General features: G+C 60.4%; 1 protein-coding gene and 1 non-coding gene across 7 annotated transcripts in view; one reads left to right on the plus strand and one right to left on the minus strand.

The window, feature by feature from the left end:
- PRKAR1B (protein kinase cAMP-dependent type I regulatory subunit beta) overlaps window positions 1-21,917 on the minus strand; it is a 72,390-nt gene extending 50,473 nt beyond the window's left edge. Inside the window, exons 1-4 of the mRNA XM_006078700.4 lie at window positions 21,765-21,917; window positions 20,929-21,123; window positions 8,633-8,803; window positions 5,515-5,606 (exon numbers count right to left, since the gene is read on the minus strand). Of these exons, the coding sequence (XP_006078762.1) occupies window positions 5,515-5,606; window positions 8,633-8,803; window positions 20,929-21,105 (440 nt within the window). The 5' untranslated portion in view covers window positions 21,106-21,123; window positions 21,765-21,917. The remainder of the gene's footprint in view (window positions 1-5,514; window positions 5,607-8,632; window positions 8,804-20,928; window positions 21,124-21,764) is intronic.
- Window positions 131-4,186, plus strand: LOC102395637. 6 transcript variants are annotated; one of them, XR_006548423.2, is made up of 6 exons: window positions 138-261; window positions 801-978; window positions 1,221-1,447; window positions 2,144-2,641; window positions 2,780-3,677; window positions 3,943-4,186. It is a non-coding gene; the product is annotated as an uncharacterized LOC102395637 (transcript). The 6 variants fall into 6 exon arrangements; XR_006548422.2 differs by having other exon boundaries at window positions 2,144-2,266; window positions 2,344-3,677; XR_006548420.2 differs by having other exon boundaries at window positions 2,144-2,266; window positions 2,408-3,677.
- Window positions 21,918-27,382: the final 5,465 nt, after the last annotated feature.

Here is a 27,382-nt window from a genome sequence, read left to right on the forward strand (position 1 = left end):
GGACAAGCTGCGCTTTCCTCTTGGTCCACTGAGGATCTAGGCTACCTCGCCTGGCTGCATCTTGGGAGGGGACAGCTGGTTCACACGTGTCCTTCAGAAAAAGCAACAGTTGCTAAGAGTCGGGCAAACAAAGAGACGCTGTGACTCCGGGAACAGCTGTGGGGAGGACGCACCGTGTCCATCAGCTGCTCGCCCCTGATTTTCACGCCGTCGGAAACGGAGCGCTTTAACTCTTTGGCGCCCTGGGGTCTTCCTGCCCCGGTAATGTCCTGGGTTCCTTGCAGCTTGACTGTGGACCCAAGTCCATGAACGTGGCAAGGCTGAGCCGGCAGGGCTGGGGAGTGGGGTCAGGGGGTGGGCCAGGCCCGGGGGACAGGAGCTGCCCTACCCTCCAGGTGCAGGACTCTCGGGGGCTGCTCTGGGGGTGGGCGGACGTGGCCTCAGAGGGCCTCATGCGCTCGGGGACCCTCGCCTCAGGGATGTGGACAGGGCCGTGTGCCCGCACCCCCACCTGACAAACGGGGCAGGCGGTCTGCGTCTGCAGAGGCGAGACAGGCCCCGGGCGGCCGGTGATCCCACGGCCGGCTCAGGTGCTCCCTGTGCAGTGACAGGGCTCAGGAGTGGAGCCAGGGCCCCGGGGTCCCTAAGTCCAGGGATTGCGTCATCACTGTGGGGGGGCCGGGGCCAGCTCCCCAGCAGGCGCACCCCGCAGGGCCCCTCCTTTCCAGACAGATGGCCCTACTCCGCACCTCTCTGGGCCTTGGGGACCCATGGCCTGCTGGCACTTCAAATCACGTTAGGGGGCGACTGTCAGGGGACGTCCACAGTGGCCTGGCGGGCGTGCGCAGGCCCGTGGCCGCGTCCTGGAGGCCTCTCGCCATCGGACTCCAGCAGCTGTCACGGCGGCGCCGGGCAAGGAGACCACGGGCGAGGCCAGCAGAAGGTCAGGGCCGGCAGTGCGCTCACGGCAGGAAGCAGGTCAGCCCGGCGGTCTCACCGCACCCACGGCCCGAATCACCCCCCAGGCCGTGGGGGGCCGTGGGGGTGTGGGGGGTGTGGGGGCCGTGGGGGTGGGGTGTGGGGGCATTGGGGGGCGTGGGGGCGTTGGGGACGTGGGGGGTGTGGGGTCCATGGGGGTGCGTGGGGGTGTGGGGGGCCATGGGGGCATGGGGGGGCGTGGGGTCGTGGGGGGCCGTGGGCAGCCTGCTTGCCGTCCCCAGGGCCCATATCACTGCCGGTGCGGCCCTTAAAAGATGCGCCCATGACGCCTGCCGCCTGCCGTCTGGCTCGGAGCACCCCGGGACACGGGCGCCAGAGCCCTGGGCCCAGGCCCACAGACCACGGACCCACGCGCTGGGCCACACGGCCCGGATGTGCTGCCTGGAGGTGTCCTCGGCCCAGAGCCCGGCCTCGCGTGTTAAAGCCGTCAAGCAGCTTCTCGGACAAGGTCCTGCCTCCTCGAGATGCTAGCGTTGTTTTTCAGTTTTGTTTTTAAGGTCGCCTGACTGGGAGGCAGCGCACAGCCCGAGCTGGAGCCAGGCTGGGGGCGGGGGACACAGCAGCACAGCCCGCCCCGCGCTGTGCCGCCTGGCAACGTGGCCGCGCGTGTGCTTTTCCCATCACCTGGGGGCCAGGCCAGTCTGCAGACAAACAAGCTGCAGAGATGCGCAGGTGGGCGGGAGACACACGGCTGCGTGGCCGGGAGCGCAGGCGGAGGCCGGCCTTGATGAGAGCTGCAGAGAGCACACCCCGCCGCCAGCGCGGCCGCCCCACGGTCAGAGGCTCATCCGCCCGTCTGGGGGCTCCAGGGATGAGGAGGCCCTCACCCGGGGCCCGATACACAGAGGCCGCGGCCGGACCCCTGCCCCCAGCACAAGCACACAGGGCTTCCTGGTTCTCTCTGGTGCTCCCAAGACCTAGCAGGGCAGGGCCAGCTCCCTGCGCCCCCAGGGCCCCGGGACAGCAGCCCCCCGATCACAGGGCAGCGCCTGGGCCACCACCTTCCTCTCGTCACAGGCGCGTGACCCTGTGAGCCATCACCCAGGACAGGGCAGGGCAGGGCTGCGGAGCCCCCGAGGCGTGCGCCGGGACCCAGCTCTGGCGGGTGCTGTGGTTTGACCAAGAGACACTCTCCTTCTCTTAGACCGAAGCCTGCACACAGCCTTCCCTGCTCTCCCCGTGGGTGGACCTCCACACAAGCTGGAATCGCCGGTGGGAGCCACGACGCCCAGCCCACGACCATGGGGTGGCCTGTGTCACCTCTGAGGTCAGCGGGGGGGCTGCGGAGCAGCAGCGTCCCCCCAGGGTCTGCCTTCAGGGATGTGCCAGTGGCTCTCTCCCCAGGGAAGAAGAGGGAGCGGCAGGCCGCCTGCTCATCAGGGCTCTCCAGACGCTCCGCGCACTTCAGGGTACGGGCGGCACGCGCCAGGCCACGGGCGAGCAGAGACGGAGCCGTGAAGCCCCACGTCCACCAAGCTGGGAAGAGCAAAGACGCTGGGCACTGCACGAGGAGCCATCACGGGGAAGGTCAGGAAACGTACCTTTCCCACCCACGCCCCCTGGACCTGCTTCCTGAGCTGTCGACTCATGTCCTCGAGGCCGTGGCCAGAAACGGGGGCCCATGCGGGCTCTGATCTGGAAAGTGAGTTTTCCTCTGAGCAAAACAAAAGATCTGAAGCAGACACACCCTGTGGAAAGCTTTCTTTCCAAGCCAGCCTCGCAAAGAGGAATTTTAATCCAACCATCTGCTTCCTCCACTTCTTGTCCACCTGGCTCTCAGACACAGAAAAGTCAGAGGCAGAGGGACACTCGCGGCTCTGGAAATTTAGGGTCAAGAGCAAAGGACCCACCCCCACCCACCCAGATGCTTCCCAGACATACGCTGCCAGAAACCGCCCGGAGGAGTCCCGCTCAACTGCCTCGGCCCTAAGCTTAAGGCTTCGCTGCACCAGCCGCTGCCTTGGGCTGGCAGGGCCGTGAAAGGGCAGGACCTGCAGAGAAGCCTTGCAATTCTGAGCCCAAACCCTTCTGTTCTGGGCAGAAGAGTCCAGGCTGCAGAGCTGCTCAGCAGCTACCAGGGAAGCCGGTGAACTGAGCCCAGGTGTCAGCAGTTATCAGAGAAATGACGCCCTCTCATCTCAAACGTGGTATCAGGTCATCGCACCCGGGGTGCCTGGCACAGGGAAGTCGACTCAGCGGAGGGAGAGGGGGTTTGGGGTTGACTATGAGGTCCACCCCCGCGTCCACCCTCCACGGGTCTGCGAGGAGCCACAGAGCAGAGTGAGAGGGCAGCCCACAACACTAGGGAGGACTGAGTGGGGCGGGCAGTCCCGGGAGGGGGGACTGGCCCCATGGGTGTCTGAAGACCGAGCCTCTCCAATGCCAACCTCCCACCTGCTCTGGGAAGCGGCCTCGTCCCCATGCTGGGGGCCAGGAGGGACCAACCCCAAACTCAGGTCTCCTGGACACTCCGACCGCCTTCCTGGGCAACCAGCCAGCACAACGTACCACAAGCCTGAAAACCCAGCCTGGCACCTGGCTAGTGCCGCCACACTCCTCTGGGAGCCGACCCTGCAGAAGACCACTCCTCAGGCTCCACCCCTGACACAGGAGAGACGGCCCAGCGACCTCGGTCTCCACCGAAGCCCTTAACACAGAGAGAAGTCCCAGCGACCTTGGTGAGGACAGTGGTGGACAAACCAACCCACCCCTCGGTGGAGCAATAGGCCCACAACCAGACAGGGGTCACAGGGGAGGCCCCCAGGCCCGTGTCACAGAACATCCATGTGTCCCGTCCAGCTCCACACAACACGCACACGGGCAGTGGCCTGCAGGGACCCCCCCAGGCTGCAGCAAGTGGTCACTGTGGGGAGGGGGTTGCAAAGAGGCCTTCTTAGGATTTCCCTAGTGCCACAGTGGATAAGCATCTGCCTGCCGATGCAGGGGACACGGCTTCAGTCCCTGGTCTGGGAAGAGTCCACATTCCACGGACAACTGATTCATGGACGTAGACCCCAAGCTCCGTACCAGGGAGAGCCACAGCGGTGAGAAGCCCAGACGCTCTGCCCCGAGGACCCCCGCTCTGCGCAACTACAGGAAAACCTGTGCACAGCACGAAGGCCCAGTGCAATCAAAGATGAACAAATAAAATCAGTTTTTCAAAAGCTGTCATTATTAAAAAAACAAAGAGGTCTTCTCCCTTCATTCTGTTCACCGTTTGTACGTCCTTCATGGACTGTTCTCAAAATGTGCTCAATGAGTCTAATGAATCAGTTTGCCAAGAATGGGGGGAAAAGGAATATTTTTTAGAAAAAGGAAATTTCTAAACATCATTCACTCTTTGATTCACATTATGGAGTTTATCTTAAAAAAACAGGCAAATACTTTCAACGAGCCTCTGAGGACAGGCACGTCATCAAAACACTGCATGTCCTAAAAAATGCAGGAGCCAGGGAAGGAGAGCAGCCACGTGACGCGGCCCCCAGAGCATGCCTAGCAGAAGCTGTGCAAGCAGATGCTGCTCTCCTCGTGGGTGTGAGGCTCCGCCGGGGCATCCTCCCACTCTGCGCAGGGTCAGCTGTGTGCAGAGTCAACCCTGAAGGATTGCGCCCAATACCCCAGGGACCCTCTCACCCGGGCGCCGGGGCGCAAAACGTCCCAGCTTTCCCTACTATTTACATCTTCCCTGGTGGCTCAGAGGTTAAAGCATCTGCTCCCAATGCAGGAGACCTGGGTTCGATCCCTGGGTCGGGAAGATCCCCTGGAGAAGGAAATGGTAACCCACTCCGGTATTCTTGCCTGGAGAATCCCATGGACGGAGAAGCCTGGTAAGCTACAGTCCACCGGGTCGCAAACAGTCAGACACAACTGAGCAACTTCACTTACTTACTTACTTACTTACATGGTCTCAATTCTCAGGCAAAGCACCCCAGCGCCTTCAGGACTCTTGGACCCCTCCCTGAAATAACCTGCACCACCACCCCACACCCACCCCCTGGGGTCACCTGTACCCCCACACCCACCCCCTGGGTCACCCGCACCCCCACACCCACCCCCTGGGTCACCCGCACCCCCACACCCACCACCTGGGGTAACCGCACCCCCACCCGCCCCCTGGGGTCACTCGCACCCTTGCTCTACATCTGCCCCCTGGGGTCACCTGCACTCTCACCCCATGTCCGCCCCCTGGGGTCACCTGCACCCTCGCCCCACGTCCGCCCCCGAGGCCCTTCCCACCAGTGCTGCCCGTCTCCCAGCTCAGCCACACCCTCTCAGGCCCCCATGCCGCGTGCACAGACGTGCTTTCCGCCCGCAGCCCCAGGAGACAGTGCATTTGGGCCTCTGCAAGCAGACAAGGCGTCTTTCTGTGACAAGGCTGGCCTGCAGGCACTTCCGATCCTGACCCAGATTTGGGAGGCAGCCCAGGTGCAAACGGCACTTCATTTCTGGAGGCCACCCCCACCCGTGAGCCTGTGCTCCCAAAACCGGCATTCTGCCAGCACCCCCAACTCCTACCTCCGCTCGTTGTCGTCCAGGTGAGAGAAGAGCACGTTCTTGGAGATGGCCTTGGCCAGTGCCGTCATGGTCTTATAGTCCTTGGGGATGACCTGCGGGGAGGCCAGGTGAAGTCAGACCGGCAGCATCCCAGGGCCGAGCCCAGGGCCTGAACCTGCCAGCCTCCAGGTACCTGCTAGACCCCGAGAAATGCTGCTGCCCAGCCTTCAAAATGTGTCTACCAGTGATGGTGGACAGAAAACTTGAAATGCTAGCTGAGTGCCACAACTTTTTGAAATTTAAAAAGTAAAGAAGACACAAGGAGCTGAGAGTGACTCAAAGTTGGCCTAAGACCGTGAACTCAGGATCTTGGTGGACAGGCGCTGGCGGCCGTCAGAGCCTCTAAAAGACACTACAGACCTCCAGGTCCCTGGATTATGATGCCTTTTTAAATTTTCTTTATTTCTTTGGCTTTTTTCAGGTAATAAGTACTTACTGAAATATTTGAAAACTGGGGGAACAAAAGATAACTTGACCCAAGACTGGCTCCACACTTCCAGGTGGTGATGGAGGGGCCCGGTGGGGGTCTGGACCCAGTTGGCCAAAATGTGGGTAAAAACCCATCCCCATGCCCTCCAGGACCAGCCCACGGAGCTCACGATGTGTCCCGTTGGTGACCAGCACCAGCATCTCCAACGCCAAGGTTCTTCCCTTAAAGACACCAAGGGGAACTTCCCCGGTGGTCCAATAGTTAAGAACCCGCCTCACAATGCAGGGAAGTGGGTTTGATCCCTGGTCAGGGGATTAACGTCCCACAAGCCAAGGAGCAGCTGAATCCTGATGCCACAGCTACTGAGTCCATGCGTGGCAACTACAGCCCGAAGCAGCTCAATAAAGAAACGTTGTCTTTAAAAAGGACACCGAGGGGAAGGCTGACTGTGCCGTGACACGGCCCCGCCTCGGCTCAGCTGCCCTTCAGTCTCTTCCAGGCTGGGGCGGAGGTGGAGCGGGGGGGGGGACGTCAGGACCCCAGGTGGGCAGACTATGTCTCCTGAAACCATGGAACCAAGGAGACCCTTGGGGGCGGGACGGAGCCTCCGGAAAAGCTGCCCCAGGCCCAACCACCGAAGGCACCTCGGCCCTCCTGTGACACCCGGAGTTGCCCCGGAGCACCCCCCACCAGCCAGTCCCTTCCCAGGAACTGAACTCACACGTCTGTCCCCCCTCCTCAGACCCCACCTGGGCCACACACAGGCCTCACCACCCCTCAGCCCCTCTGGTTGGGGACAGTTCCTCGGAGGAGGGCTGGCCAGTTACTCTGCAGAGCGTCCCTCCCTCTGGGTATGTCTGGGGAACTCCCCATTAGACAGGAGTCCTGGGCTTTAGGAGAAAGGCCACGAGCGTGAAGTGTCCTGGTGGGCTTCTCAACTGCACTTTCACGGGTTTCACGCCCTGATTATAGGGGCGGGCTGGGGGTGGGGGTGGTCTCATGCGGACAGGGTTCAGTTTTGTGAGATGCAAACATCCTGGAGAGGATGGTGGGGACTGCGGCATGACGGTGGCTGAAGTGCTGCGGCCACTCTGTCCCCAGATTCCTGTGTCGAAGCCCGAGGACCATGGCCTAGGGATGGTCCCTGGGTTACGGGGTTCGGTGATGGGGCTTCAGGAGAGGTCGTGGGGGCAGGGTCCCCAGGATGTGATCAGTGCCCTTGTAAGTCGAGACCCCGAGAGCTCACTGCACACACGCCCCCCAACACGTGAGAACGCGTGCGAAGGTAACAGCTGTCTGGGGACACGGGAGGGTCCTCACAGGCTGGCCTGAGGGTCCTCACAGGCTGGCCTGAGGGTCCTCACAGGCTGGCCTGAGGGTCCTCACAGGCTGGCCTGAGGGTCCTCACAGGGCGGCCTGAGGGTCCTCACAGGGCGGCCTGCCGGCACCGTGGTCTGGGGCCCTGAGCCCCCACGTGACAGTACATGTCTGCTGGGTAAGCCCCCAGCCTCTTGTTATAGCGACCAGCACAGACACAGGCAGTAACACCTTATGTTACTCACATTTTCCTATAATTTTTAAAAAATTTTAATGGCCATAAACTATTTAAAAAAAATTTTTTAAGCAAAGCTGGCTGTAGAAATGCCTAAGATGGACGGACAGGTCCAAGGGGGCCTTGGGTGCCACGTGGCCACCAGCGCGGGCTCACCAGTCAGGCCCTGACAAGGCAGAGGGGGGCCCTGCTCCGCGGGTGAGGAAGGGAGGCTGACGGCCAGGGTGCGGCAGGCTCCCTCCACAAGGCTCCGAGGTCGGGGTCTAGCCTCCAGGATGAAGCCAGGAAGCCAGGAAACCGTGGCCACAGACCCGGGGCTCCTCCCCCTACACCCCACAACCTGGGTGACCCACCCTGTCCCCAGCCTATCTGCGTCAAGAACCGTGGGCTGCAGGGGCCCCATGGGAGCTCAGGTAAGTGCAGCACCAGGCTCAGGCCAGCCTGGACCACAAGGACCCCCCCGGAAGCAGGGAGGTCAGCGGAGCACCGGGGCGTGGGGGGCTGTGGGCGGGGCGGGGGCAGGGCGCGGCGTGGGCTGGGGCGGGGCGTGGGCCGGGGTGTGGGCGCGGCGTGGGCGGGGGTGGGGCGGGGGCGCGGCATGGGTGCGGTGCAGCGGGGTGTGGGTGGGCCAGGGTGTGGGCGGGGGTGTGGACAGGGGGTGTGGGCGGGGCGGGGCGTGGGCAGGGGGACGGGGGGCGGGGTGTGGGCGGGGCGGGGGTGGGGCGGGGCGCGGCGTGGAGCGGGCGGGAGGGGGGTGGGCGTGGGTGCAGCGTGGGCGGGGGTGGGGCGGGGGCGCGGCATGGGTGCGGTGCAGCGGGGTGTGGGTGGGGCGGGGCGTGGGCCAGGGTGTGGGCGGGGGTGGGGCGGTGGTGTGGGTGGGCCGGGGTGTGGGCGGGGCGGGGCGTGGACGGGGGTGTGCGTGGGGCGGGGCGTGGGCGGGGTGGGGGCGGGGCGGGGGTGGGGCGGGGCGCGGCGTGGAGCGGGCGGGAGGGGGGTGGGCGTGGGTGCAGCGTGGGCGGGGGTGGGGCATGGGCGGGGCGCGGCGTGGGCCAGGATGTGGGCGGGGCGGAGCAGGGTGCTGGCCGGACCGGGCCCACCTTCCGCACGTAGGACACCGCATCCTCCTCCGTGTACACCTCCGCGCTCACGCCCCCGCGCCGGTGCCGGGCCTTCACCACGGGATTGGGCGGCAACGGAGACACATCCTCATCCTGCAAGTCCGACTGCGAGGCAGACTTCTGCTGAGCCAGGATCTGTCTGTTTTCTTCCTGGGGGGCAGGGGGGCAACGGGGAGGGGTGAGAGGAGAGGCCGTCCTGGCAGAACTCCAGAGTCGTCCAGGAGGCCATGGGGTCCCGGGAAGGCAGGGGACCCAGCGCACCCTGGCCGGGCTCCTGTCCCGGACCCCGCCCCGGCCCGGACTCCCAGCCCACAGCTCTGGCAGCCATAGCACCCTGGCTCTGGAAGGCTCTCTGCTCATTCACACTTTGAGCAACGTGTCCTAGAACCGAGTCAACCCAAGCCCCCAGCAAGCACGTGGGGCGCCCCCAGGCCCCGGGCTTCACCTTGAGGGCAGCAGTGCCCGCGCTCTGCTCCCTGAGGCACAGGAGATGGGAGTCGGGTGCATAGCAGGGAGACAGACCCAAAAGCCACTGCTTTTTAAAAACTAGGTTTACACACAGAGGGCCCCAAATCCAAAACATGCAAAGGGACGTGGAGGTCTCCCGTGGCCGACCCCGCAGCCCCTCAGCCCCAGAGCAACCTGGTGACCAGTCAGTCCCCAGATGGAGATGGGGCTTCCCAGCACATGGCCCAGGGCGGTCACAGCAGCACAGGCTGAGCAGCATGACTGACTCCATACAAGCTCTGCATCTACAGAGACCCAAAGGACAGCCAAAGCAGGACAGATGCTTTACTCATGCTACCGTAAATGGTGTCCATCCAAAACCCAGGGTCTGCAAGGCTGAGCAGCAGCCCCGGTGCCTCGTGGGAGAGAGGGGTTCCCGGAAGGGCAGCCATGGACACACCAGCCACCACCGACGGCTCCGGAACTGCCTTCCGAGGTCACCCCTTGCCGCTGTTCTGCTACCATGACGACAACCATCCCATCCTCCCTGAGACTGGCATCAATATCTCCCTGGTGCCAGGAGTCCCTGGGTTATGTGCCATTTGCAATTCACTGGGTGAGAGGTGAATGCCAACACACTAGAGTGTGCTGCCGTTCTTTAGTCACTAGTCATGTGCGACTCTCTCACAACCCACCAGGCTCCTCTGTCCATGGGATTTCCCAGGCAAGAAAACCGGAGTGGGTTGCCATTTCCTTCTCCAGGCGATCGTTCCAACCCAGGGATCAAAACCAAGTTTCCTGCATTGGCAGGCAGATTCTTTACCACGAAGCCACCAGGGAAATGTCATTTTCCTACTCAACATTACGATTGTCAGTAAGGGCCTCCCTGGTGGTCCAGTGGTGAAGAACCCACCTGCCAACGCAGGGGACATGGGTTCAATCCCTGGCCTGGGAAGATCCCATGTGCCTCGAGGCAACTAAACCCATGCACCGCAGCTACTGAGCCCGTTCTCTGCAGTGAGAAGCCACAGCTGGAGAGCAGCCCCCATGCCCCAACTAGGGAGAGCCCACACACAGCAGCGAAGATGAATTTAAAAAACTGTCAGTAAGACTGTCCCACTTTTACAGAAATCATTACAAATGAAACCGACTGTTCCTATAAGCCATGAATTTTGACTAGAAATGTCAGCTGCATCTTAAGTGAGACACTCTGGGCCTTTGCTCTTAGAAATTATTAAAGACAAGAACACGGGAATTCCCTGGGGTCCAGTGGTTAGGCCCCCACACGCGCACTGACGAGGGCCCGGGTTTGATCCCTGGTTGGGGGGACCAAGATCCCACAAGCCACGTGGCCGAAAAGAGAAAACAGTGCTACAGGCAGAAGTGAGTCAGTGGGAGACTGAAGCGACACCGTGGAAAGGCCCCCACACTGCAGTGTAGACTGTCTACAGTGACTCCAGGCTCTGCCAGCATCCAGAAGAGAAGAGCCAGCAGAGGCCCCTGGCCACCGCAGAAGGTCCACAGAGTTAGGCCATGCAGAAGTGACCGGGCTCCGTGGTGGTGGTGACCCGGGGCAGAGAGGTGGGAGCAGGTCAGGAGGAAATGCCCACAGGCTTCCCACAGAAGCAAGGGGCCGGAGAAGTGATTGAGCAAATGAGGGGCCTTTTCTTTCATTGAAGTGAAACTCACACAACATAAAAATAACAGACCATCATCCTAAAGTGTGCGGTTCTGTGGTCTTCAGTGCATTCGTAACGTCACACAACCATCACTGGCACGTGGAGCCAGGCATCTCATCACCGCCAAACACCCGGCAGCCCCTGCACCCTCCACCAGGCCTGGCCCCCACCAGCCCACCTGCCATGCCCACGAACATGCCCCTCCTGGGCGTTTCACAGGAGCAGCCACACAGTACGTGTCCCTCCGTGTCCGTGGACGTGCCCCTTCTGGACGTTTCACAGGAGCAGCCACACAGTACGTGTCCCTCCGTGTCCGTGGACGTGCCCCTTCTGGGCGTTTCACAGGAGCAGTCCCACGGTGCGTGCCAGGCCCCTCCCTCTCCGATGGTCTCCAAGGTGCATGTGTTGCTGAGGTGCCAGCTCGCCCCTCCTTTCCGTGGCTGAGTCAGACTCCATCCTATCACATCTCGACGGCCCGTTCATGGCTGGTCGACACAGGCTGGGTCCACCCCTCAACCACCGTGGCTGTTGAGTGTGTGGGTGTGTGTCTCAGCACTGTGTGCCATTCCTGGGGACACCCCCAGGCGTCACACTTAGCGCAGTGAAGAACCTCTAAGCCCTCTCCACCAGGCGCCCCGTTCCACGCTCCCAGCAGCAGTGCAGTCCCCGGGCACCCTTGCCACTTTCTGTGTGTTCGTTTGGTTTCGATCTGGTTAACCTGAATGGGTTTCGGACACACTGACTTTGAGGTAATGAGCGACCTGGCCTTGGGAGTGGCCCACAACACTGTGGACAGAGGCTGACTCAGGTCCACGGTCACGGCCAGGACCCGGGACTCCCCATGGAAGCCGCGAGAAGCCACTTTTCTTCCAGGAAGCTGAGGTCCAGCCCTCGCTTTCTTGGAGCTGTGAGCAGCTCCGGCTGGGCACAGAGATGATTTTCCATCTTTGGCAGCAAAGAGTCAAATGAAGCAGGATACTGGTGGTTCCAAGCATGGAGCCGCTTCGGGGGGGTTAAGAGGACCCAGGGGTGTTCCCGGGAGCTATGGTCCCCCAGGGCTCTGCCACGCCAGACCGTTATTCCTGGATGACACCCCCCCCACCCGGGAGATTCCAGGAAACCCTCTGGCTCTCGGAGCTCCCCTTCCTGTCTCCCATTTCCGGGCTGATGAGCTGTCTGGGCTGCAGAATGGTGGAGGACTCAGGGTCAGGACATGCAATCCAGGCCAAAGGCATCTTCATAACCAGAGTGTGGGAACAGCCTTCCCAGAAAGCTGCGGAATCTGCCCCTAATGCAGAGACAGCTCCAGGGACCGTCTGTCCTGCCCCGGGGGCCAGGGGCTCCCTGGGCCGCAGCGTGGGCAGCTCATCTTCTGACCGGGTTTTTCCCACACGAGGGGGCAAAGTGCAGGCTTCCAGCCCGAGGGGAGACAATGACGGGGGGGGAGTCTAAGGAGACACTGCATAACTGAGCTGACCCCCCAACACCCTGCACGCCCGGGACCCTGGGACAGTGGAACCCCTCCCCCCACCCCCCACTCACTGGGCGGGAACACCGCCCGCCCCCTCCCTTGCAGGAGAGTCCCAGGTAAGGGGTGTGTCCAGGGCACCCGGTCACTCAGCTGCAGGGCAAGAAGAGAAACACAGGGCTTCGATCATTTATTGGGCACCTTCTGTATACGAGGCTTCATACACAAAATGCAACAGGGGCAAAGGGCGTGGTTCTGTCATAAAGGAGGTTACTGTCAGAGCTCAAAAAGGACAGACGGTGAGAGGGCTCAGCAAGACGGCGGGTGAGCTCCACTAAAGAGCCACGTACAGGGGCTGTGCCAGCAGTAGCCGGCTCTTGGACCGTCCTCAGCAAGGAGTCAAGGGGGGCTTCCTGGAGGAGGTGCCTTCTGAGTCCACCCAGATGTGCAGAGCTGAGTCCACCCCCACCACCCTCCTCCTCCTCAACCCTGTCCTCCCCCGCGTGTGGCAAATTACAGTGCGCGCAGCTCAGTGTGGCGGCCCCCTGGGACGCTGGCTTCGCCCGTCTCGTCAGAGTCAGGCTCTGACTTTGTTGTCTGCTGCTGTTTCTTCGATTTCCGCTAGACGGACTTCTGCTTTTATCCTTGTTGATTTCCCGTGTTTCTGTCTTGCTTTCTTTCTCTCCTCCTGGCTTCTCAGGTAGCACCTGGCAGTGGGTTGAAAGGGCCCCTCAAAAACTCATGCCCATCAAGAACTGCAGAGTGTGGCTTAATTTGGAAATAACTCTTCGCAGAAACAATCAAGTCAAGATGAGGTCATCCTGCATCGGAGTGGCCCTAATCCAGCGACACGCATCCTTTTAGGAGGAAGTCTGGACACAGACACACAGGGACGAACACGGGACCGTCTGGTGATGGGTCTGCCAGTCAAGGGCAGCCCCCAGAAATTGGGGGGGCCCAGGGAGGACCCCCCATCAGAGCCCCGAGAAGCAGGGGAGACCCAGGATGGAACCCCGTCAGAGCCCCCAGAAGTAACTGCCTTTGCCAAAGCCGTGATTTGGGGTTTCTGGGTTCCACAACTGAGGTAATAAATACCTGTTCTAAGCTGCCCAATTTCTTGTCAATGTGCTATGGCACCCGAGGAAACTCAGACACACAGCTCATTAGTTTCCCATCTTATTTCTTATCTATCTCGCATTTCCCTCTGAGCACCAGCTCTGCTGAGTCCACACGCTGTGATACGCAATGCTGGCGCTGCCACGCGACTGAAATGTTCACAACTTTCTCACCACGACAATCTTCTTTTACTGATGAACAGACAAAAGCTCATTGCTCATTTCCAAACATACGCAGGGGCTTCTGGCTCCGTCTCTTTTTTCTGGCTTTTTATTAATAATTTGTAACTTGACTGGATTACAGTAAAATAATTTGGTTTCTGAGTGAGAAAAAGACAAACTCGTCCTGGGGTCCCTTGAGATAACAAGTCACACTGGTACTTCACTCTCAAATTCTAAAGTTCTGATTCATGCACATCTTTCTAGGGTCTCTGATGTAATCCGATCGTGGTCTCGAGAGACAGAGACCGGAAAAGGAAACCGAGCTCAGTGACAACGCGAAGCAGGTCCCGTGTCCCCCTGAGTCGCGGCCCTCCGTCGCACACACCCACGTGGAATCACTGCTTCCCAGGGGGCTCACCAGCGCATCCTCAGCACCTGGGACAGTGCCCGGCGCTTAGAGCTGTTCGATAAAAACTGGCGGAATGAATGAGTGAAACCTTTTGGGAGAAGTGGCTTTATTATCAGTGGGTGCTTCTGAGCTTCCTAATTCTATTTCTTAAAACACATCCTAAGGAAACAGTGAGAGGCGTCAACAAGGTATCTGTGCCAGAACGTCCTTGCAGGGCAGAAAAATGTTTCACTTCAACCAACAATAATAAGAGCCTGCTTAAATCCAGTTAGAAACATCTATATAATAGAATACACTGCACCATTAAATCATACTTTTAATGAATTTAGTAATTGTGTAAAGTTTGGTTTAAAACGCCGAAAAGCAGGACTCAGAATTATGCACAGTCAGGGAATTCCATGGCAGTGCAGCGGTTAGGACTCCATACTTTCACACCAGAGCCTGGGTTCTGCCCCTGGTCAGAGGACTAAGATCCTACAAGTTACATGGCGAGGCCAAAGAAAAAAAAATTGTATATAATCAAGAGAATGAAAAGACAAGACATGGACTAGGAGAAAATATTTGCAAAACAGATATATCTCAGACAGGATTCGTATGCAAAATGTACAAAAAGCTCTGTGCGTGCGTGCTGAGTTGCTTCAGTTGTGTCCGACTCTGTGCGACCCCATGGAGTGCAGCCCACCAGGCTCCTCTGTCCATGGGATTTTCCAGGCAAGAAGACTGGAGTGGGTTGACATTTCCTCCCCCAAGGGATCTTCCCGACCCAGGGATCAAACCAGACTCTCTCACGTCTCTGGCATTTGCCGGCTAGTTCTTTACCACTAGCGCCACCTAGGAGCTCTTAAAACTCAATAGTAAGAAAACAAACCCGAATGGAAAACAGGCCAAAGATCTGAACAGACCCCTTGTAAGGAAGTTCTGCTGACGGCAACCAAGCATAGGAAAGCTGCTTCTCCTCACGTGTCATCTAGGAAACGCAAAGAGCTGCCGCTGCAGGCCTGCGGGGTGACCGGAACCCAGGACAGTGGCAACACCAAATGCTGGCCAGGAGACAGAGCGACAGGAACCCGCACCCACGGCCGCAGAATGCCTGGATGCAAAATGGGGCAGCCGCTCGGGAAGACACTGTGGTGTCTGTCTCCACGCCACACAGCAAGTGCAGTCCTGGTGCTTATCAAACGAGGTAAGCCTACGTCACATAAAACCCCACACACAGACACCTACAGACACCTACAGACACCTACAGACATCTACAGACATCTACAGACACCTACAGCGGCTCTCGTCCCAACTGCTGAAACCTGGAAACAGCCGTTCAGCCGGTGATGAAGAAACTGGGCTCCATCCCGACAATAGAATGTTATTAGATAATAAAAAGAAATGGGCTATTAAGTCATGACAAGACCCAGAGAACGCTTCAGCGCGAATCACTAAGTGAAGGAAGCCGGTCTGAAAGACTATGCACTGTGACCTTCGTGACCTTCTGGAAACTGGAGACCGGGAAAGGACAGGGCCACCAGGGTTGGGGGAGGGCGTGGTGGACAGGTGGAGCACAGGGGTTTCTAGGGCCGTGGCAACTCTGCATGACGCTGTGACGATGGAGACACTCCACGGGTTTGTCTAAACCCACAGAACGTGCACCATGAGGGAACCTTCAGGTGAACTGTGGGCTCTGGTCAGTAATAATGTAGCAGGACTGCTGGTCACTCCCTTGACCCGCTGCTGCTCCAAGGCCCGTCTCAGCCCAGGCACATGGCCACCCAGACACACCTGTGCTGCCAGACACACCTGCACCCCAACCTCAGCCTCCCCCAAAGCCTGCTGCCTCCACCGCCTTCCTCCAGACCTTGGGGCCAGCTGTCTGGTGCTAACAGGGCCCAGGACCCTCCCACACCCAGCCAGAAGCCTGGGGACCCAGCCCAGCCCCTCTCCTCCACCTCTAACTGGTCTCCACACCCTCTTTATTCCATCTTCTCAGCCCCACCCCCCAGAGCCCCTCCACGCAGCTAAGCAGACATCTCAGCAGAGCAGGGGAGAAATCATCAGGGCCAAAGACACGAGGGCCCCACTTTCTTTTTAATTTCAGAGACTTTTTTTTTTAAGCTGTCACAGTTCAGTTCAGTCGCTCCGTCAGTGTCCGACTCTTTGCGACCCCCATGAACCGCAGCACGCCAGGCCTCCCTGTCCATCACCAACTCGTCACAGGTTCACATCGAACATCGCAGGGAGGCACAGAGACTCCCCATGCAGGCACAGCGTCCCCCCGACTCTGCAGAACGGAGAGCGTGCTGCCCCACAACACCCCAGCCACCCCCAACCAGATGCAGCCCACTGTCGGCCCCCAGGCTGCACGTGGACATGCCCCCCACATTGGCTTCCCCGGTGGTCCCCTGCAAGGGAGGGCCCAGAGCATTGATGTGCCAGGGGGTGGATGGCCCCTCCAAGAGGTCAACGCTGGACCAGCGGATGGACACGTCTGTCTGGCACGGGCAGCATTGGCCACCAGCAAACATAGGGTGACCCTCCCCACAGAGTCACCAGACACCTCAGATGCCCAGCGCAGACCACGGCCCTCGTCTCAGGAACGGCCTTCTGCGCCCCGACAGGATTCACTTCCATAGAAGCCACCGCCGGCTCTCCGAAAGCAGTGCCCGCACATCACAAGGGAAAGCCCGTGTGACTGCTCGTCTCATCAAAGGCACAGAGCAAGCCTGGGTCAGCGGGCAGTTGACCAGCAGACCAGAGGGAAGCCACCACCGCCCCAGGACCAGGAGCGGCCGGATGAGGCGTCCAGGGCCGCAAGGCAGCACAGAGCAGTGTCAGCGAGGGCTCGGGACAGGGTGCGGGCTCCGCCCACAGGCTGACCCGGCCCTCCGGGAGCAGACGGGCAGCCCCAAGTCCTCCCTGATAAGCCTGCTACAAACCTGCTTATTTCTCTGAAATCATTTCCTGGGCATAAAGGTGCTTTCTGGAGGGGAAAAAAAAAAAAAAACACCAAACTGAAAGCCATCAAACAGGAAATGTTGGAAAGAAAGTAGAGCAGGGACACACCCACAGGACGGAAGACTGAACCCGCGAGAAGCCACCAAGACGCTGCTAATGCGGACGCAGCGGCGCATCGGACGCCGCCGAGGCGCTCGCTGAGAAGGGCCAGGACGGTGGCTTCTACGTCCTGCGTGATTTACCACAATAAAAAGCGCCACTAGGGAGAAAAACATCAGGGCTTCCGTGGTAGCCGGTGGTGAGGGATCCTCCTGCTGGCGCGGGGGACGTGGGTTCGATCCCTGACCCGGAAAGAGTCTACGTGCCGCGGGGCGAAGAGGCAAGCGCGCCAGCCACCGAGGCCCGGACCCTGTGCACCGCGCTAGAGGGCAGCCTGCCGCCGCCCCCGCAGGAAGCCCGCGCACAAAACAAGGACACGGCACAGCCGGAAATAAATAAATGACAAGTTTGAAAAAAAGAAAGAAAAATCAAACAAAAAATGCACACATACACAATTATCCACATCTGTATGTAAGTGCATCCTGCAAGCAAGGGAAGTCCCGGGGGAAACGTCGGGTTGGCACACGGGTGCGACTCCACAATCTCTCCTGCTCTATTTAAACGCACCGAATCCCTGAGCGGCTCGGGGGCTGTGCTTTGCTGGGGGATATGGACTATTCTCGGAGAAGGCAATGGCACCCCACTCCAGTACTCTTGCGTGGAAAATCCCATGGGCGGAGGAGCCTGGTAGGCTGCAGTCCATGGGGTCGCGAAGAGTCGGACACGACTGAGCGACTTCACTTTCACGTTTCGCTTTCATGCACTGGAGAAGGAAATGGAAACCCACTCCAGTGTTCTTGCCTGGAGAATCCCAGGGACGGAGGAGCCTGGTGGGCTGCCATCTATGGGGTTGCACAGAGTCGGACACAACTGAAGCGACTTAGCAGCAGCAGTAGCATGGACTATTCTGCTTTCTCAAGATTCCACCTGAGAACACGTCTGCCTCCTCACTGGCTCCCTCACTGAGGCCTGGGCGCAGGGCACCGCACCCCAGCCAGGACAGCACCCCAGGAGCTAGGCCATCCCCGCCAGCCTGTGTGACAGCTGCCACCTCTGCGCTTATCAAGGCCATGGACGTATGCTTCCTCCTCACCACACAAGGGGAGAAACGTGTTCCTCCCCAGGCTTCCGGCCTGCCGGCCTCCTGCGGAAAAGGGCCCGGGACCAGGCCCCAAAGCAAGAGCCTCTCCTGCCCCCCATCACCCTGGTCTGCAGGTGCAGCAGGGAGTGAGACGCTCGTGGGTGTGAGGACACCTCAGGGCGCTTCGCGTTTGGGGATCTCAGGTCCATCTGAGCGCCCACTGCAAATCTCGGGGATTCTCCCCAGGAAAACGTACCCGCTTATAAAAGCTCACAGGCGATTTCAGAGACTCCACCCAGTCAGCCTGAAGCCGGGAACCCGGCCTTCAGGTCACCCACCTTCTCCAAACCTCAGTCCTCACCTGTCAAAGGCAGGTAGGAAACTGCCCCTCCAGGTGAGAGCCATCAATTAATCCTCCTAAACCTCTGTGCCCGCCCCGGCCTCTCCCCCGCAGGCTCCAAACCTGCAGTCTCTTTGATGACTCAGACCCTCCAAGGCACTTCTCTTGTCTTTCTGTCCAACACTGCCTCTCCCCACCACCCCCTTCTTGGCGAGAGGCACCCCTTCACTAGGGACTCGGGCCAGTCCTAGGAGTCATGGGCCAGTCCTCGCTCCTCACCCTACCCCCATCCCCCAGCAGGACCAGGAAGGCCCCCCGAGCCTCTCATTCCACGTCCACTCCCCCCAGGGGACAGAAGCACCCCCTCTCCTGCCAGGTGTAACAACCTCAAGCGTCTCCGGCCACTGCAGATGTCCCCTGGGGGCAAGAGGGCACCCCACCGCCCCCGCCAGGACCCTCTGTTCGGGTCTCACTCTGAGGCCTCAGGTCTGGCCGGACGCTGCCTCTGGCCTCCAAGCAGGCTGCCTGCGTCCGTCGTGCTGAGAGCGCACATCCCATGGGACCTGTCACCCGGCTGGGGTCGTTGTGAACAAGGTGAGTCAAGACGCACTGTCAGCGCCCGACTCTCCCCCTCACACATGCAGGAAGATGGGCACAGCCCCGGCCCGTCCTCTGGGCACCAGCTGGGCACCGGCTGGACACCAGATGCCTCTCCTACACAGTGATCTCGAAAGGGACCAAAGAAAAACAGATGAAAGCCACATGCCCATGTTCAGCTATCAACTGAAAAACAGCTCCTCACATTAAATCAGCCAAAGCCATGGAGAAGGGCATGGCAACCCACTCCAGTGTTCTTGCCTGGAGAATCCCTTGGACAGAGAAGCCTGGCAGGATAGAGTCTATGGCGTCAAAAAGAGTCAGACACGACTAAGCAACTTTGCTAGCACGCATGTGCACACAGGCAAGCACAGTGAAAGCTGGCTAGAGTGGGTGGCCACAACCACACCATCTGCTGGTGGGTCTTGAATTGATGCTCCCTTTGGAGAGACCCTGACCACCCACACCAACAAGATCTCTGTAACCCAGTAAGTCCACCTGGAATTTCAGTAATTCCACCTCTAAACAATGCTACATGCAGAAAGAAAAAAAAAATCTATGTATGAGTATGTTCATATGGCATTACTTCCCAAAAAAAAAAAAAAAAACTGGGAACAACTGTCCAATCGTGAGGAAAATGTTGAGAAAACTGGTGAATCTTCTCCACACAACACTACACAACCATTCACAGTGAGGACTACGAGGGATGTGTAATAAATGCAGAACGTGAACCTGCGTCCACAACACGATTCCAGCTTTGTTTCAAAACCACAATGGCGGGGGTAGGGACAGGTGTGAAGGGCTCCAGGTGATTTCTACTTCTTCTTTCCACTTCTGAACTTTCCAGATTTTCTTTAAAAGGCATGTATTACTTAAAAATGTGCTTTAGCGGGTTGTTTCAAAGGAAAGAAATAAATCCATTCCTCTGGGTTAAGGCTCTGCGTCCACAGGGGCCCCCGTCAGAAGTTAAACCCTGTGGGGCTCAGGGACACAGAGGTGCTTAAAACAGAGCTGGGCCCCAACTGAGGTCCCGTTCAGTCCCCAAGAGGGGCGGGCAGTGTCAGGTCCTGACACAAGGACCTCAAGGAGGAGCCTGGGGTGACCCCAGAGGGAGTGCCGGGGGCAGGGGGTGGGCAGTGAGGGGGAAGAGACGGGATGAGCAGGGGGATGAGGGGGAAGAGACGTGGTGAGCAGGGGGATGGGGGGAAGAGACGGGATGAGCAGGGGGATGAGGGGGAAGAGACAGGGGATGAGCAGGGGGATGAGGGGGAAGAGACAGGGGATGAGCAGGGGGATGAGGGGGAAGAGACGGGATGAGCAGGGGGATGAGGGGGAAGAGACAGGGGATGAGCAGGGGGATGAGGGGGAAGAGACAGGGGACAAGGGGGAAGGTGGGGGGGATGAGGGGGAAGGTGGGGGGGATGAGGGGTGAGGGAAGCTGCTCTGGGGTCCTCTGGGGGCTCCTGCCCATCTCCTGCTCCCAGCCCCTGCCCACACCAGGAACCAGGAGGGGTGAGGGGGGTCATCCAGGCAGGAGGGAGCGGGGTGGGCAGCCGTGGGTCTGAGGGGCCCACACTGGCCTGGTCTCAGGACTAAGGACCCTCCTAAGGGGGACCTCTGCGGCTCCACCACGCTCCCCGTAAGCCATTGGCTTTCCCCCTGAGGGCAGAGCGCCATCTCTGGCGGTCCCTGAGTTGAGAACTGCTGGTGACCCCACAAGCGACGGTCACAGCCACCACCTCCCAAACGACCCCAAGCCTTCCGGGGGTGGGGGGCGCTGAGAGCCTGAGCCGCGGGAGAAGACCGGGTCCTGTGGGGGCGTGAAGCCGCCAAGCCCGCCCGAGCTGAGCACGCTGGGGTGGGAGGCCTGCCGGGCCGGCGCCCCCCCCTCCCCCGCCACCCCTGCCCGCAGGGACCAGGTGCGCAGCCACTGACCTTCTCCAGCCTCTCGAAGTGCTCGCGCAGGAACCGCATGGGGCGCTCGGGCTTGGCCAAGCAGAGCTGCACGATGCAGTCCTTGAGCACCTGCTGGATGCCGCGCCTCTGCACGTAGAGCTCGCAGGCCCTGAGGCCGTCGTCCTCGTCCAGCTGCTGTGCCCCCGGCGCGGCCATGGCGACGCGAGGCGCGTCCTGCGAGAGAAGCGAGTCCGCGGGCCGCGCGCGTCCGGCAAGCGCCGGGGCCCGACCCGGCCTGACGACCGGGGTGTCTGTCCTGCCAGAGGCCTCTCGTCCTCGAGGCAAAGCTCACCTCTAGGCAGATACTCGCGCGGGCGCAGAGGGGCCCGCCAGGGCCCGGGAGGAAGCAGGGAAGCGGGGCGGCCGGCCTGTGTGCGCAGCCGGCCAGTAAGGGGTCTCACGTGCGACCATCCCTCCCCTCCCGGGACCTTCCTGGCTGGAGGGCTTTCCGCGAGCTCCCGGGGAGACGATGGGGGCGGGGCGCGGTTACACGATCCACAGGAAAAGGAAGGGAAACGGGAAAGGAATGATGCCCGGAGCCGGGCCTCCCGGGAAGACGAACCCGGAAAACAATGGCAGGGCCGCGCGTCCGGCCCGCGCTCGGCTAGGTCACAATGACAGCTCGGAACCCGCCCGGAACCCGGCCTGCCGGCCCGCGCTGCACGCAGCTCGGCGACCCCGGCCCCCGCGCCCAGACCACCGCGGCACGTCGGCCCGGGTCGGGCTAAGGGGCGGGGGCTCCCCAAGGGCCCACGCTTCTCGGGGCCTCCGGGCAGCCGAGGGCTCCATCGCTGACCCTCCCCAGCCCCGCGTACCTGGATGCAAGGCGCCTGAGGCCTGAGGCGGCTGCGCGGGGACGCGGGCACGGCGGGCGAGCGGTCCCGCACTGCAGCGGCGCCGCCCTCCGCCCGCCCCCTCGCCGCGCGGTCCACCCTCCTACCGGCCCACCCCCAACCCCCTCTCCCCGCCGCCCAGATCTCCCGCCTGGGCAAACTACCCCTGCCCCCCTCCCCTTCCCGTCCCCGCCTCCTCACCCCCGCCCCAGACGTGCAGGCTGACTAGCCCCACGTTTGACACACCGACACACATCAGTGCGCGGCTGCCCTGCCAGGAGGACCTCCACGACCGCCCCACGCACCCTCCGCACACCTCCACCCCCAGATTGCCCACCTGGCTGGTGGCAGCCCCCTGGGGCCTTGGGGGTGGTGGTGAGGACCCCCCCACACAACCTTCACACCTGGGTGTCACCTCTGGGCCCCTGGGCCTGCACTGGTGGCCAGTAGTCAGGGGTACCAGCTTCACCCCGATACCCAGCAGAGGGGGGAGGTCTTCACAGGATCACCCTAAATTCTTCCCCCAGCCCAGGGGTCCAGGAAGTCAGAGGCCAGCACAGCCCCTAACCTGCTAGGCTGGCAGCAATGGGAGTCAGTCACCCATGTTTTCCAGTTGCCTGACAGCACGTTTAATGGCACCCCACTCCAGTACTCTTGCCTGGAAAATCCCGTGGACTGAGGAGCCTGGTAGGCTGCAGTCTACCGGGTCGCCAAGAGTCGGACACGACTGAGCGACTTCACTTTCACTTTCATGCATTGGAGAAGGAAATGGCAACCCTCTCCAGTGTTCTTGCCTGGAGAATCCCAGGGACGGGGGAGCCTGGTGGCCTGCCATCTATGGGGTCGCACAGAGTCGGACACAACTGAAGCGACTTAGCAGCAGCAGCAGCAACAGCACGTTTTGGAGATTGAAATAGCAACCCACTCCAGTGTTCTTGCCTGGAGAATCCCATGGACAGAGGGGCCTGGCGGGACTCCTGCCGGGGGTTGCAAGAATTGGACACAACTCAGCAACTAAACCACCACCACCATCACATTTTGCCCCCATTCTGCCTGGGTAGTGGCAGAAACGTCATTTCAGGCAGTTGGGGGGTCCCACCCTTTACCTGGAGACTTCCCAGATGGTGCTAGTGGTAAAGAACTCTCCTGCCAATGCAGGAGATCTAACAGACGCTGGTTCAATCCCTGGGTTGGCAAGATCCCTTGGAGGAGAGCAGGCAGCCCACTTCAGTATTCTTGCCTGAGAATCCTACGGACAGAGGAGAGTGGCCTGGTGAGGAGGGTGACAAAAACGGGGGCCAGGTTTCACATGACAGACTTCTGGGGGGAGGTGTACACTCCAAGGCAGGCTTCTGTTCTCATGGTCTCCTGGGTCTCCTCGAGATCTGTGCGGGCCCCTCCCCCTGCACGGCCCACGAGAGGGGGACCCTCTCTGAGAATGGCCTTCGGATCCCAGTACCCACACACACACACACACACCCTTATCTTGCTGGATGCTTTGCCCTGGCAGAGAGCCCCCTGGACCATGGCTGGCAGACCAGGACAGGTCCGGGAGCAGTGGCTGGCAGTCGCTGGGTGCCCAGCCCCCCAGAACCTTGCTCCCCGGCCTGTCTCAGTTGGGACTGAATGAGCCCCGTCCTCCAGCCACCACGGGGGCAGCTCCCACCAGCCTTTCCCCTGCAGACCCTTCCAGGCCCCTCGGGCACCTATCTCAGGGTCCCCACGTCCAGGGCCTGCAGGTGGGCCGCCCTAAGAACCGCCCCCCCAGCCACAGTGCAGGGCCAGCCCTCCTGCCCACAGTCCAACCTGCTGGCAAGCCCCCTCATTTCTCCTTGGGCCCCAGCCCCCTTTGCTGGCCGTTTGGGTGGAAGGGAAATGCTTCCCATTCATCCAGGCACTCACTGCTTTGAGGCAGGGAGCCAGGGGCCCTCAAACCAGGCCCAGCCTCCCCGTGTCCAGAACCGGGCGGCACAGACCAGCTGTTGTTGTTTAGAGGCTAAATCATGTCAGACTCTTGCGACCACATGGGCTGTAGCCGGCAGGCCCCTCTGTCCATGGGATTCTCCAGGCAAGAGTACGGAGTGGGGTGCCACTTCCCCCTCAGGGATCTTCCCAACCCCGGGAAGTGAACCCACATCTCCTGGACTTTATCGCTGAGCCACAGGGCAGCCCAGTTAATGTTCCCATTGATGGCACACTGGTTCCTTGCAGCTGATCCAAGTGACTCCACCCGAATTACACGACCTATGCCCCTTCCCCCAGACGGGGGGTGAGCACAGGGTCCATCAGGGAAGACGACTAGACTGCGGGTGGCCAGTGGCCTCACGTGGGGGCGCAGCAGGGATGCCCCTCCTGGGGCAGGGTCAGGGAGCTGTGTGGGCCAGTGTCGCCATGCGCAGCTGGGTCAAGGTCCCTTACCTTGCTGGGCTGGACAGTGACGAGCCCTGGTTGAGCAGGCGTCCTGAAGACGTGAGGCGGGGATCATGTCGTCAGGCAAATGTCCCCTCCACCCACAGGGAAGGGCCCCCCAGCGCAGCCCTCCTGCTTTCCCCAGAGGGGCTGCACGTGCCACAGCCCGGGATCCTCACCCCACCCTGGAACCTGAGTCTCCAAGTCTTGCAAAGGTCCAGCTTCAAAACCACCTTATTTTCCAAGCACCCTCTTCCCTGCCCCAGACTCCTGGCGGTGCCAAGTCCAGTTCACCCGCCAGGATTCAACAGGGACATTGCTTCTGCAAGGAACCCTCCCTGCCTGGGGCCCTCACACCTACAGGCCAGCTTGGGCCCTTGGGGGTGCCTCCGGGGTCTCCCTGCAGCCCTGGCTCTGTATGAAGCGTGCCAAAGGCCGATTTTTGAACCTGCCCCCTTCTCTGCCCCCTGCTGTGCCAAGCGCCCCAGGGAGCATGGAAGCTGCGTTAGACCCTGAGGGGCAAGGAGACAGACATGGGTACCTGCCCAGGCGAGGGAGATCTCAGCACCGTCCCCCCACGCAAGGGTGCTGAGCTGGGCTTGGCAGGCGGACTCCTAGGTGCGTCCTGCTTCCCAACCAGCAACAGCGTGGGAGCTGGGGGAGCTTCACCTGGAAAACCCTCCAGTCTCCCACCTGTGGGCGTGGAGATGGGCTTGGCTCCTCGCACCTGCTGACGGGGAACCAAAGGGACCCAGTGACCGCAAGGCTACCAGTTACAGCTCATCCAGCCACAACCCTCCAGGCAGGGCGGGGGGGGAGGGCAAGCTAAGCCCCCCACACAGAGCAGAGCCGTCAGGGCCTGTGAGGGTGCAGAAGAGGAGCCCAAGCAGGGGCCAGAGGGGAGGGACCCGGCCTGGAGGTCAGGGCGGGACTCCGAGAGGCAGCAGCCCACCCAAGGCGCGGGGCCCCCAGCGGAGGACCGGCCCAGGCCTCCAGGGTTGCCTTCAGTGGACACACCCGAGCCCTGCTGGACTCCTGACCCACTGACGTGAGATGATCAGGAGTGTGAGGCACTGCGTCTGTGGTGACTCCAACAACGTCTGCAGAAGACAAAGGCAGTGATGCCCGCAGGCAGCAAGGGTTGCCTGTCCCCAGTGCCCAGGCCCCGGCCCCATCACCCCTCATCTGCACCAGCTGCGGTCTTTTCTCTTCATCCCCACCATCCACAGGCTTTCTGCCCTCAGCTTTGTCAGGAGGGGCTGCTGTGGATGCCGGGACCCCGAGTGTCCCACGAGAACTGGCTAGAGGAGACAATGAACAGACCGACCAAGCGCACCAGCTCGTGGCGGTTTATTGTGCTGCTGAAATGACACAGTTCACGACGTTCGTCACCAGGACACGGAACGGGGGCTCCTGGAACAGACCTGAAGTCACTCCTTCCCACCCTGGCCGGGTCTCTAAACTCCATTCGGAGGAGGAGGTTCCTTCCTGACTCCTGCCTATACAACTGGGGCAATTCCATCACATTTCAGCTCAAACGTAGAGAATTTCAAAGTTCTACCGTTATGTCAACATATATACCCAGTGTCAACTCAGTCACTTTAAGTGTCCAGTGCTCTGGAACGGTCAAAACTGCAACCTGATTTAAAGTGTTTCCCCTTGTCCGGCTGGGCCGAGGCCAGGGACCGGGCTTTCTTCCTCTTCCTCGAGCAGCCACCCCCCACAAACTTGCCAACTGGACTTCGCCACCTACCGCATCAGGACAGCCTCTGGTAGCTAGGATGCCCAGCCCCAGCCACCATGCCAGCCTCAGTGCCTCAGGGAAGCAGGACCCAGACTCACGGCCCCGCACGAGGGCTCCTCTCGCCACGCGGAGCGCGGCTGCGACTCGTCCACACCAGCCGGGGCCGGCGTTGCGCCACGGCCGATGCTCACGCACACGCCTCGGGTGGTGTGTACCCAGCACATCCCGGGCTCACCTTCTGGCCACTGTGAACAAGGAGGGCAGACCCGAGAGCCCTCCCCTCCCCTCCTTCCCTGCCTTCCCCTTCTCGCACGCGCGTGTGGAACTGGCAGGTCACTTGTGAATCCTGCTTAATTTTTTCAGGAACCACAGGGCTCCTCAGTGGCTGCACTGTCTTACATTCCCACCCGTGAGACTCAGGGTCCTAACTCTCCACATCCTTCCAGATGTCTACTCACCTGACTCGAGCATTTCTGCTTCTGCCATCCCCGTCTCTCACGCTCTTTTATGCAGCTTCCTGCTCCTTTCTAGGTGCCGTCTGTCTAAGCACTGGTCTCTCTGTCCTACGCTCCTGTTTATTCAGTCTGGAAGGGTGTCTGGGGACGGGACAGGAGGCGGGCCCCCCGAGTGCTCACAGAGCCTCACCTCAATCAGGACACTTGGGAGGCTCCCCCGCCACGCCCGTGCGTTCACACCCAGCCCCTCGGAGACGCTTCCGGGTCCTCCACTCCCGTAAATGTCATCTCGGGACTGTCTACAGTGACTCGCACAGTGTCTCGTCACGACTGTCCTTTACTCGGCACACCGCCTGGAGGTGTGCCCGAGTCTCTGCCTGTATCAACGGTCCTTCCCCTTCGTTTCTGAGTAGAACTGACTTAGCGTCCACGTTTGGAGTCTGTCTTTCTGTCACTGATTTTTATGCTCCGACTTCACTTCCTTTACATTTGTCGAGGTCTGTTTTATGGCCCAGGATATATACGGTCTCTCCTGGCATGTCCCTGGGCACCTGTGAACAGCGTGCACTTCATGCCTGTTGGGTGGAGGGTTCCTTGAATGTCCACTGATCCCTCCGATCAACACTGTTCTATGTCCTTTCTGAATGTCCAGTAGCTCCAGCAGCTGTGAAGAGTGGGAGCTGAGGTCCTCACCTAAAACTGGGGGGTTTGTCTTTCTCATTTCAGCTCCACCAGTGTTTGCTTTGTGTATCTTAAAGATCTGTTTGGGTCATAAACATTTGCGATTGCTATATATCTGCCCGGTGGACTGACCCTTTTATTGTTATACAATCAACCTGTTTTTTCCCCTGGAAATCCCCCTTGCTCTGACGTCTAGCTTGGCCGATAGTCATCATCCTACTTTTTCAAAAGGAATGTTTACATGATAGATCTTTTTCCATCCTTTTTCTTTCAGCCTCCCCCGTTATCATGTTTGAAGTGAGTCTCAGCGT

The sequence above is a fragment of the Bubalus bubalis genome, chromosome 24 (assembly GCF_019923935.1).
Source record: "Bubalus bubalis isolate 160015118507 breed Murrah chromosome 24, NDDB_SH_1, whole genome shotgun sequence".
NCBI classification, from domain to species: Eukaryota; Metazoa; Chordata; class Mammalia; order Artiodactyla; family Bovidae; genus Bubalus; species Bubalus bubalis.